The 13,162-nt window shown below is 37.2% G+C and overlaps 1 protein-coding gene across 1 annotated transcript; it reads right to left on the reverse strand.

The window, feature by feature from the left end:
* Positions 1-2,765: 2,765 nt before the first annotated feature.
* On the reverse strand, positions 2,766-12,719 carry Cbr-unc-3 (the record flags this gene model as incomplete). The annotated part of the gene is made up of 12 exons (XM_002645807.2): positions 2,766-2,833; positions 3,514-3,713; positions 3,759-3,897; positions 3,942-4,077; positions 4,126-4,295; positions 4,952-5,069; positions 5,964-6,045; positions 7,618-7,760; positions 8,109-8,164; positions 8,228-8,445; positions 8,643-8,702; positions 12,634-12,719. The coding sequence occupies 12 exons, from the start codon at positions 12,717-12,719 to the stop codon at positions 2,766-2,768; spliced, it is 1,476 nt and encodes a 491-aa protein (XP_002645853.2).
* Between the last annotated feature and the right edge of the window lie 443 nt (positions 12,720-13,162).

Genomic DNA, 13,162 nt, shown 5'->3' on the forward strand with positions numbered 1-13,162 from the left:
TCAGAAACGATGAAAATAGCGTTATCACAATAATTGACATCCCAATTACGTTTTTGGGCTCAAAAAATCTCCGAAGAGTCGTAATTGCTAGAACCTTGACAACCCCTAGCTTCTCAAATATTGCTGGAAATTGACTGGAATCTATAGAAAAAGGTTCAAAAGTTATACTTGATCGATTTAGAAGTACTACATTTCGAAAAGGGTAGAATTGAGAAGTTTCCAGAGGGTAGAACTTTCGTTTTTAAATATAGGATAATGTAAGAACCGGTCAAAAAGATCATCAATAAATTTTTCATCAAGTTCTCATAAAATCTTCTTTCTACTTTGAAAATGTAGAAAATTCATCAAATTGTATCATAAAGTGTCTAGAGGGCCAAACTGGAAATCAAAAATTCGAAAGAAGCAAAAAAAGTTCTACCACAGCGGGGTTCGAACCAACATATTCACTCCTAATGAGTCACCCTCTTACCACAACACCACACAGTTGACATTTTTCTCTGGCGCGGAGGGCGTAGAGGAGGGAGGGGGCCAGAGAAGAGAGGGAGAGCGCGAAATCGGTACAAAAGTTTCAGACGAAGATTTTTAGCTTCCTGGTGAATTAGGGACGAGATATTTTTGACATCGTGTAGAGGGAGTCTCAAACTATAAGTACTAAAATTTTGAGCAAATTCTCAACCCCCCGTCTGAAAACACTTCCCTTGTCAGTACTTGTGAAAGATATCAAAAAGTGGTCCATTGACAGAATGTTTATGAAATTATGGTTAACATTTCGCGTATTGACTATTTTCAGATATCTTGCCTTAAAGTTGACGGTTTGGGTGATCTTTTAAAGTGTGTATGGTAACTCAATGCTCACACTGTCTTAACAAATGCTCAATTACAAGATTTCAAGCTGAACGTAAAAATCTTATGCATATTCACCCCGGCATGACGATTTTGTAGTCTTTCTTAACATTTTTTCATTACAGAGAATGAAAACTGAAAAAAAAATGACCGTCAGTTTTTGTGACTGTCAATTTTAGCATCCGTTGTGTTCAGACTGAAATTGACATTTTGAATTCATAACAAGTGTGAAAACTACACTTTGCAAGTGTAATAAATTCAAAGCGTGGGGGTGATTTTTGGTTTCTGAAAACTTGCTTTTAGGATGAGAAAGGGACCGACTGTGTTAGAATACGAATTTGTTAGTCAAGGGGCCGTAAAATTTTCATACAATGACCGCAAACTTTTAGCCTATACATCTCGTTTCCTGTCAAAGATATAAAAAACTGGCCATCTGACAAAATTTTAAATATAGGATTTAACATATTTTATTAGTTGACCATTTTTTGATATCTTTCATAGGAACCGAGATAAATTGACTCAAAGTCATTTTTGGGCCAAAAAAGAATTTCTTTCGGAAATCGTGGAATAGCTGAAAAACTAAGAATTTTCAAAAAAAATTTTGTGAATGTAATTTTCTCAATCTTGTTTTAATTTACACCCTTTAAAATTTTCGAAGTGGTCGAAAACTTGACAGCCGAGCTCCAGACTTTTAAGTGTTTACGGTTTAAAGTTGGGATTATAGATATATGGATCTATTTATAGCTCTCTATAGCAACCAATTTCAATTCTAGCTCTATTTTCATGACTTGAAACTTTTTTATGCCTTGTTACTGATCGACTGTAGTATACAAACTATTTCCGGTTGTCTATTGTTCTACCACGTGAGTGAGTCAATATAAAATAATTTTTACTACTTTTAATTTTAATATCTATTTTTGATAAAACCTGACCGGTTATTGTGGTTTTTGATGAAACTTCTTCATTCCCACGCCACCATAAACAATCTTTAAAATACGATATCACGCTAAATTTAGCGCCAACGACTTCCATTTTAGAAAGTCACGTTTGACCGATTGATAAGAAACCTTTGAAGATCGCCCCGAGGCCACGTTGATCTTTTTGTGCGACGTCACAATAATTGCGCTATGTGTTTGTCATTGGAAAAAATTCGTTGAAAAGATGAAAAGTTATATTGCATTTTTATCTGCAAGACTCGCCGCTCCAGCACTCAATCATATCAACACTAGAGAAAGAAAGTGAAAAAACTCTAAGACCGTGTGGCAATTGTCAACGAAAAAAATTGTGTTTCTTTCTTTTCTATGACCTGTCAATTAACAATTCATTGTCGTTGGGAGAGACGGAAATGGAACCATTCTCGGATTAGACGATTATTTCAAGAGGGAAAGAAAAGAGAGAGAGAGAGAGAGAGAGAGAGAGAGAGAGAGAGAGAGAGAGAGAGAGAGAGAAACTGATAGCGCCGATTTCATCATTGTTCCAGCATTTTTAAAATGGATGGTCTGATTTTTATTAGAGTACTCACAAAGAAACACAATTAACATGTCACCAAATTGTATGCAGATAAGGGTGGGTGTGGTTATTATGCATCGAGGGAAGGATTGTAGTAGGGAAAAAGGAAAATTCGGAATCCGGTAATCTAGACAGTCACTGTAAAAAGGGAAAAAGACACATCTAAAAATTAGAGATCAAAAATAAAAATGGAATGAGACGAAAAATTAAGTACAATTATTTGCATTAGTTCTCTTTCATCCTGACAAGAAAATGTTAAGTGTATCACAATACAGTTATTGACAAGAGAGCGGGAGTTCTAATTTCTGGAATTAAGGAACGTAGTAAAAGAAATGAAATGCCAAAAATGACAAATCATGATCATTCATGCTTTTGGTTTTTTTCATTATAAAAAAAGGATTAGGGAGTTGCACTTATGACAAACGAGACGTTGATTGGAGAGTCGCAGCGAACGGATTGACACCTCCAAATGTTGCGAAACCTGGAAGATGAATTTTCAAAATGGACTGTACCGGATTTTCGGCATTTTCAAAAGCCTGAAGCTCGGCTGTTGAGTTCCCGATCACTTTGATAACTTTGGAGAGTGTCAAACAGACCTAGATTGTAAAGTTTGATTTTACATAATATTTTAAATAATCCTAGTTACTAAGCTAATTGCAGATATCTGAAGGTCCTGCTTTTCAAAACATTTTTAGTAGAAAAACAGATCAAAAATCCTTTTTGTCCGTTTTTGTTCTGAAAACGTGAGAAAAAGGTATCGCTCAAAAATCGGAAAAAATCTTAAAAACTAATGATTTTCAGAAACTCTGTGAATGCAAAATTGTCAATCTAGGTCAGTTTCACATTCTCCAAAATTTTCAAAGTCATTGTAAACTTGACAGCCGAGATCCAGGCTCTCGAAAATGGTCAAAATGATCGAAGATCAACCAAAAATTAGTTTTTGTGTATGTTTTTGACTGTATCACTGTATTAGTCACGCCAAAAGTGAATAGCAAAAGAATGAAAGGACTAAGGAAGATGACAAATAAGAATTCCCAGAAACTAAAAAAAATGTAACTGATATGATTATCCTAGGGATTTTTGAAATGATCACACAAGATGACTTATAAGAGTGTTTCAAAACTAAGAGAAATAAGTACTCTCAAAAATTCTGACACCTACCAGTTTGAGTATTCAAAAAATTTGCGGCTGGTGTGGTATTGACTGATGGGTACGATGTTTGGTAAACTGCCGAAGAGATTGCTGGTGGTCCTGCTCCATAAGGTAATGCGGATCTTGGTGAAGAATGCGTGCGAGACGCATAATCAGTACTGGAATCGAACTGAGTATGGTAGTAATTTGTCAATGACTCCGTAGATGTTCTGAAATCATTTTTTGAAAATTTCTGAATTTTTTTATTCAGTTACCTGTTGTAAAGAGCTTCAGCCAATTCTGCAGCTCTTTTCAGGATCTGATCTCTTGGAAGACGTTCTGGATCTCCTGGATATTTTGGAAGGAGTTTTTGGAGACGTTGAAATCCGTACTCGATTCCTGGCTCGGCCATGTCTGAAAGGTAAATTTGGTTCTGGGAATCAAGATTTCTGGCATACTGATATAGGAAAAGCGTAGTGGTGTTCCTCGGCTGTAAGATTTTCCTTTGACCTGAAGAGTGACTTCTACTGGTCCAGCGGCATGCTTAGCTGGGGTCGTCACTCGAAGAGCGTGTGGGGAAATGAGTTGAACATTCTGAATGTGTGTTTTTTTTGGTCGTTTTTAAACTAGATTTCTATATACCTCTCCCCAGTTTGGGCTAGTAGTACCGAACGCTACTTGGAGCCCTTCATAGAAATTCTCGCCGATAATGACGATTTGTGTTCCTCCGGCGACGTATCCTTCACTTGGGAATAATGCTTTCATGACTGGTACAGACGATGGAAGATCAGCAGATTCAGAATACTCGGAATCTGAAATTCGCCGCTGTTTTTTTAAATGATTGTGTGGCTCAAAGATCCCCATTACTATAAAAACAACTCCTCCTCCAGATTCAAATCAGATGTAATAGCTTCCTATCCTTTCACGCCAATTATTTGTTTTTATGATTCCTATCCTCTCCTCCATCTATGTATACACCCCATTTCAATTCCCCGTTATGATTCGAGCAGATGATAGCATGAAACATCATCAGGATGCACCGAGAGGGTGGGGAGACCGGAAATCTAGATAAAGATATGCCATTGTGTGCTTCTTCTGTCTCGCGTAGAAGGTTATGACCCACTGCATGCATAAATTGAACACTTATCGCCATTTATCGAGGTGTCAGCAATTGACAGCTGCCTCTCGCTCATTTTCTAGGCTGGCACGTGGCCAGTGATGATCGCCCCCCCCCAAAAACGGGAGGAGGAAGACAACGAGGGAAAATGATGAATGTTTGGAAAAGAAAAAAAAGGAGAAGAGGAGTATGTTTAACAGAAGAAAAACTGAGTGATCATAATTCGAATTGACAGATGTAAAATGGAATGTGTATGGTAACAACGAAAGAGTCTTTAGTTCTTGTTAGTCACTTTTCGAAGGGGTGTACTGTAGAATGGGGGAGCGTGAGGAATAAAAACCCGAAACTAACCATCGGATGCATCTGTCCGCTTGGTCCGTCTTCCGTGTTTCGAGTTATTGTGGACGAACATGTTATCAGAAACTGCCAAGAGGAGACCATCAAGACGAGCGGAGGCACTGAGGACAACCTGAAAATTGATATTCGGGGTTCTAAACAAATATTCTTACAAATGGCGGATTTTTGTAAATTTGGTGTTTTTCGGTACGAGAAATAAGTAAAATTAGTTAGCTTTTTAGCTCGGGACCTTTGAAAATGATCAATTCAACTGAAAATTGACTGAAAACTACGTTTTTGGAGTATTTATAGACTGGTACTGTCAGACGTGAGAGATTATTGTGAATTTGGGGGTTATTTCAAAATTTGACCTAGGTAGTTCGGAAATTGAGAATATATCAGTCCGTTATGTTACTCTTATGTTTTTCCCACTTGTTTTACCTTAGAAATACCAAAATTGCAAGCGGATTCGTGAAAACTAACAAATTCAACACATTTTGCGGTCTCAAAAAACCATAAATTTACAAAAATCCCACGTTTGCGGGTACTGTATATTTTTGATTCTCAAAAACATCAATTCCAGAGCTACGGAATAGCGTTGTCGGAATATGTATTACAGTAACCCTTGCCTCTTATGACAACAATTAATGAAGATCACGAATCAATTTTTTGGATACTGTACCCCTTATCTTCCCTACCATTCCCTCTTCTAAACGTTTTTCTAATTTTATTCATTACCACTTCTCTTTCCTCTCGGTTTAACCCGAACAACAGATTGAAGATTGGCTGTCATTTATGACTCCCCGCTGGGACCGACTCGATTTACAACTATCCCCCCTCCCTTTTCCGAGAACCCGCCGAAAACACAGTCTGTTGCTCGAGAAGACACCCCAGTTCTACTATTCAGTGTCAGTTTTGCATAAAAGGCGCATCACCCTAGCACCACCTGTTTCTTTAAGAAACTGAGATGATGAATTGAGATGGTTGAACTGTTTTGTGATGAGGAAACAATTGAAAGATGACAAACCTGGAAGCGTCGCATGTCTCGTGGATTGCCAGCGTTTTTCAAACAGTTCTGGTTGCATTTGAGGAAGAATTTCATGAAGAATCTGAAAATAATAAGATTTCGATCCAATTTTGGGATCCAAATCCAATGTCCCTTTCATTTCCAAGTCTACCCTTGTTAAATGAAAGTTTGTTGCAACCGAGTACCAATTTGCGCAAGTTACTCACTCAAGATGCTCTTCTTGTGCGTCTCACCACTCAATTCGGGGGGTCCGCTACACAAAAGTATCACCCTCCTCTCTTTTTGTGTCCAACTCTTCGGGAAAGTAGCAATTACTCGATTTTCATGTAGTTTTGAACCAATTGGATAGAAAAGGCGAACACGATAATTCGATTGGAGTAGAGTGTTCGTAATTACTATCAAGGAATGAGATGACTGGGTTATGGGGAGCAGAAAACATAACAGGATTGGATACTTATCCCTCATCATGTTATAAGGGAAATGTGTAAAAGGTTTGATCCTTAATAGTATAAATGCTCGAAAGCATAAAATTTGGAAAAAAACGTAAGTTCAAAAATTTCAAAATTTCGTAAAAATTCGAAAATTCAGAAATTTGAAAAACTGAAAAAACATGAATTTAAAAACTTCAGGACTTCCAGAAATTTGGAATATCCGAATATTCAGAAACTCGGATTTTCAACCTTTTCAAAGTTATCTGAATTTCCAAAATTTCCAGGAAATAAAATTTTGAGGTGTATTACAAAAATACCGAAATTCCAAAATTCGAAAAAATCAAACTCTGGATATTTCAGAAAACTCAAATTGGAACTCTAAAAAAGCGTGAAATTCAAAAGTTTTCGGAAATTTTGAAAGTTGAAAAAATCGATATTTCAAAATTTTAGAAAATCAGTTATTTTTTAATTCTAGAAATTCAAGACAATGTCAACGAAATCGATGAATTTTCCAAAGATACGTGCTGTACCGGTCAGTAAGACATACAAAAACTTTTTTTTCAGTGTATCCGATCACTTTTTCAAAATTTTGGCGGGTGTAAAACAGACCTAGATTGGAAACTTTGGGTTTAGGGAAAATTTTGAAAATTCCCAGATTTTCAGCTATTGGACGATTTCCGAAAGACACTTTTTTTCATTTTCTCAGTATAAGAACGGGTGTCTTTCGGAAATCAGTTCATCTAACAGATAGCAATATCTTTCAAACTACAAAAATGTTAATGATTTTATGATAATACACTTATCATCTGACAAATTGCTGATATCTCTTGAAAGAACCAATACATTTGAGCTCGAAGTGCAAATAAAATGTTACAGTGAGTAAAAACCGGTGATGAATCCAATTAATGTCACGGAAGATGTGAATCAGCTTGACCTCTTGTATACTGCTCCCCACAAAACTTCTAATCCTTTCCCGCATGTTATTTTCTTTGTTTCTTTTCCCATTTCAGAATTGAAACCTAAACCAAAGCAATCTAAGAAAAAGGCGAGGTCGAGCCTCGCTTCATTCATGTTTTTACGGCATTCCGGACCCGGTTTCATGGCGCAATACTATTAGCTGCCTCTCCCCCTTGTCTAGACATCTGTCTACTATTTTAACCACCCTTTTACTTGAATTCCGCTATTCAAGCTCTTTTGCCATTTCAGAATAACAAATTGCAAACCTGTCAATAATAACCGGGTCGCTGGGTGTTTCGTTGCGATTTCCACAACTCTTCTTCTCACAACACCGACTGCACATCACTTCGTGTGTTAGAAGTACTCGGCACATCTCCGGATTTTTATCTTGTCCTTCGTATGTGATAGCCTGAGGATTGCATTTGATGTGATGATTTTAATGGCTAGTGCGCGAGCTTAATGGTACTAGTTTTTCGTCTTTCTCGTTTTCAAGTTGTACGAAGAAACTTGCGAAAGCATCCTTTTCCTTTTTTGTGCCAGATAAAAATGATGAATGTGAAAGAAGAGGCTTCGATGAATGTTAGCATACACAAATATAAACGAAAAAGATACAGTAGGACAAGGCAGTTTTCAAGAAAAGGGATCCTATTCTTTGAGAGTAAATTCAAAATAACCTAGTAGAAGTATAAATATGCAATGACTAATTTTTGAAGAGGGCAATATTAGGAAATTAAGAAAAACAACAAAAAGGACTTACTTGCTTAGTGACACTGTCGATTAGCCTTACGAACAAATCTTGTTCACCACGTATTCCTGAAAATTAGAGAATTGTTGCTCATCCCCTATTTTTAATTAGGCTTCTCTCCTTTCTCTCACCATTTTGAAACATTAACGAGACTCGGTAGTGTATTCCATTTCTCGTATCCTGCCCGTCCACTTCTTTCTCTTTTTCAACAAAACCGGCAAACTGAGTTCTTTCGATTTCAATTGGTGCGTTGTTCACGTCGTACAAGGCAATGACAAAGTGGAAAAAGTTGGATTTCCGCAAATTGTTGGGCGGATTTTTCTCAAAGTGCGCTCGAGCAATTCGTATACTGTAATTAATTGATTTCAGCTTTTCAATATATTTATTTGAGCTGAGACTGATCTAGAATTATTCGAAAATTATAAAGCATTTTGTGGAATTTGACTAGCGCAGTTTTATTTCCTAGCGGATGCCTCTTTTCTAGCGGATGTTACCATTCTCAAGGGGCAATTTCTTTCTAGAAAGAGAAAAAACATGAAAACTAACCTTCCATTTGACGCGGCGTCGATGATAGGCCAGGCGGTTCGACTCTCATCTTTTACAGACCTGAGTAAGGTATTTGAGTCAGGAAAGAACATTTGCACAGCTAGCGGCCCCTCGGGAACCGGCCTCATTAGACACAGATCCACAAGCGCGCGCGGCGGCTCGGGACCGAGCAGCCCCCAAGAGGCCACGCCCCTCTGCGCACTGGGGGCCAATGGGTGGGCCCATGGCACAGTATGAAGGCTTGAAAAATCTGCCATCCCAAAAACGCTAAAATATCCTTCCCGACTTTACTGATGCTCAAGTTTCGATAAAGTTGGGGATTACTACTTTTTTAGTAACGAGAATTTCGAAAACTGATGGATGGATATCGGTGATTTGTCTTTAACTTGAAAGTGCGATCTTTTTTTCGGCTTTTATATGACTCACTTCTCAAAAATGTGTTATTAAATCATTTTTAGCTTCTTGTTCGTTATCATTGTAATATGATAACATCTAGAGTTTGCTCTCCAAAAATGAAACCTCGTGACTTTGATGGTATGCAATCGAATTTGCAACAATAACTAGAAAACATGATGCCATATCAGTTTTTTCTCAAAAATTGAAACGAAATCATTATCAAAAGTTTAAAGATAGGGGTTACAAACAATTTGTGCAATTGCAAAGACACGAAAAATCGGAGCCATTTTGGGTAAACAAAGGTTATTATCGAAATTCTTAATTATCATCGAAATTTCTTCAAAAATGATCTCGAAATTCAGAAAAATAGAGGGACTTCGAGATATAAATAATATTTGGAAAGACTGGCAAAGTTATTGACCAAGGCGACTCAATTCTCATCTGCCCCTGTTGGAACGAGTGACTCAAACTCCAAAGGGAATTAATGACTGCGGTCGGTCCGCAGCGAAAGCAGCAAAAAAAAATAATGTGAGCGAATTCAGTCTCTTGGGTACCAGGTTGCTTTTTCTATTTTTTTCTAGAACTACAGCAAAAAAGGATTTGCTTGAATAATTAAGAAGTGGATTAGTTTTTCAATGGCTGTATGGAAAATTGTGAATTTCAGGAACATCAATTTTTGTGTTTTTCACTAACATCTGCGTCTTCTATTAAGAACGGTGATCAAGTTTAAAAATTTGGATTTATCAAAAGCTGTAACTATACAAAATTAGGAAAAAAAGTCTGATTCGGAAATTATGATAACCTAGGATGAATTGATAGAGAAGAAAACACTTTTTGGGGTTATTATATAGTTACGGTAGGCATTTTTTTCGTCTAATATATGACGTTGGTCAGCCGCGTAGCTAGCGTCACTGTAGCTAACTAACACCTCGATGGGTCATGTCCTTCTCCTTCAATTGCGTTAGTTTTTGACACTAATTCTTCAAATTTTTCTAGTCGAAAAAACTGCTAAGAGCAAAAACTTGATTTTCCGAAAAACCTGAGGGACCCCAAGAGAGAAATTTCATGTGAGAATGATGTTTAATCAAAACTGGTTTATTGGATTAGCAATTTGTTTTTAATTGATGACTCAGCGGATACTGTCAAGAGATTTTTGACAAAAAAATCATCAAACTCTTTTGGACCGCTATGAATTTCAATTGAACTTGGGACCATTGGGAATTATCAATGTGAGTAGTGTTTTTTGATTTTATAAAGCAATTTTGCTGAATGATAGTAATAACAAAATTTTTGTGAATCTCAAAACTGAAAAAATGGTTTAAAATAGCTAGAAATGTTTCAAATTAAGAATTTGCCTTTTATTTCCGACTACATAATAATAATAAATGAATGTTTGCTTATTGCCAAAATCTACAGTTACAGGCTTTTCAAATCATCATCTTTCACATCACTTTCTTATTGTGGTCCTTCCAGATAGACATCTTCATATTTTCGATTCTCCAGGGACTCTCACTAACAAGGACCTGACACAAACTGAATAATATTTATCTGGTTATGAAATCGTAAAAGAATTTTCCGAGAATTTGAGAATTAATTATGTTGATGAGCCTCACTACCGTAGTTTTTGTTATTCGATGTCTTTTTCCCCAATTTTTTTTCATGTTGTTTCATCGATAACAAAAGTTTAGCGGTAAACTGTATTGCTGATCATTTAGATTCCACACGCACTCGACATTTTTCTTGGTTTGTCTTTCTCTCCCAAAACATGCCAAAACCTCGATTTAAACGAGCCTCTCCACCACTTGTTTGGCTTTCTTCCTCGTCTTTTTTTCCAGAAGATCGAAAAAGAAGAAAAAGAAGAACTAGAGAAGTTATTCTACTTTCTTGGCCCGAAAAACATGGTGATATGTGGTGTGCTCATGCTCCTCTCTCTCTTCACTCTGTCATATATGTAAATGGTTTGAAATCCGACAAGACAGCTGCGAACTCGTATAACAACATTTTGTAACGGAGAGACAGATATCTCCCCCTCTCTTTTCTTCGAAATATGCAAATATTTCTAAAAGCGAGACCAATAAAAGAGCGCTGCTCATCCACTTGTTCCTAGTTATCAGTTTGTAGCAATCTTGGGCCCCTTCCCGCAATTTGTAACATAGCCCGAAAATCTCATCATTCACCATGTACGGATTCGAGGAATTGACGAATTGCCAAAAATTTCGATAGGGGTACGAGATTTGTAAGGCTGATCGGATATTTGATGCTTTGACATTAGCCACAACAGGGATATATCATGGTGTGCACTTTATAAAGTTCAATGATGATTTATAAAGTGATTAACATTGTCTCAAAAGTACAAGGAATGATAATGTAAAAAATCTCAGTGAAAATTGGGAAAAGGGCCGTTACTCAGAAATAAGTAATCGAGGTTTCTGACGCATTTGAATGAAAGTGGAGAGACATGAAAAATTCGAAAAAATATTTGAAAATCGTCACAGCCGACCTAAGCTTATACCTACACTGTCACGTCGGAATGCATACAGTAACTCCAAAAAAAATCCAGAAAAAAAAGAAAAAAAAACGTATCACTGCATGGTATGAACTTACATAGAACGAGATCCTATTTTTGGTATTATAGGATTTCTCAATGCGTTAATAAACATATTCAACTGTTCAGGTTCTTCACATTTAATAAAATCGCCAATGAGGAAGGTAGATGTCATTAAAAAAAAAATAGCTTTCAAGAAAAAATTGGAGCACAAGTAAATTTTTTTCTCTTCGAATTGGGATTAAATATGAGGTTTGTCATGGGACTCGGAAAACAAAACCTAGCGCGTGAAATCACCCAATTACTCCTCTAATTAGCCGAGTGCCAGCTCACCTCTCCAATCCGCCAAAAGTGTGCGACGAGGAGCCACGGAGAAGGGATTCAAGAGTTTGGGACTGTGCTGTCATGAGAATAAGAAAAAGAACGGTAAAAACAAAACAATGGAGTTCGCTTTCACAAATGTATATACGATTATATAAAGAGGAATTTTTGGATGACAACCTAATCAGTAGGCGTTCCTCCCTTGGGGCGTTCTGTTATCCAGTTTAAAGCTGTCTGTCTATTCATTAATTGAAGAAATTCGAGAATATGATGAGAAGAGAGGCAATAGCGAAATATCTACAGATGTACAGCTTAAAATCTACCAGATATCTGTTAGTTTTCATGACAGCGGGGCTCCAGTAAACTGAAAAATGCTTGAAGAATTCACAATGATGAACAATTCCCGATTGGTTAAAAAATGGAAATCCTAGGAAAAAAAAATAAATGAATAAGATCTAGATTTTTGATTCATTAACCTCCTCAAGGTATCAAAAGCACAAAGGTGCAAGAAAGTGCATCAGCAAGTGGGATAAAAAACCTATGACACTCCATATCTGATATAACAAGGCTACTGTAGGTAAGGATGTGTGAAAAGGGTCGAATGATGAGAACTTGAAGCGGTGATATTCAGTAAGATCAATATTAAAAAGCTAGAGAAATGCATTAATTATTCTAGATCTTAATTCTCGAGGGTATGGTAATCATGGCGCACATAGCAACAAAACTTACTGTGAAAGGTGCAAATTGAGCACTGGATTGTAGGGTTCGTCATAGAAATTCATCTGGCCGGGTCTGAGCGGAGCTGTCAAACTCATACCACAGTTTTCGGATCAAAGTGGACAAGGACGCCCACCAACACGACCAAACTCTGCAAAAGATTGATCTCTTATATGTCACAAGCGGTTTGGGTCCGGAGACGACGGGGCCTCCCGTCCAAGTACGCTCTGATAGATGCAACAAGAAGAATAGGCAAGAACAAGAAGAAACGTTTCGGTGGCAGCTGACTGTGAATTATGGTTATGGAGATATGCTTGATTAGTTGGAGCCAACAACACGAATTCGAAAATCCGCTCTCTCCATTTCTAGACAACCAGAAAGTGAGAGAGAGACACAAAAAGTGGGGAAATCACGTTTAAGTTTTTTTCTGGTTAGGAGCCTCCTCCTTCTTTACCAAAAATATTACAGAAAATAGTTGTATGACACACAGAAAAGTCAAGTGAAGGATTTCATCAATCATCCCGGGCAAAGCATCGCACCA

The sequence above is a fragment of the Caenorhabditis briggsae genome (genome assembly GCF_000004555.2).
Source record: "Caenorhabditis briggsae complete genome, chrX, whole genome shotgun sequence".
NCBI classification, from domain to species: Eukaryota; Metazoa; Nematoda; class Chromadorea; order Rhabditida; family Rhabditidae; genus Caenorhabditis; species Caenorhabditis briggsae.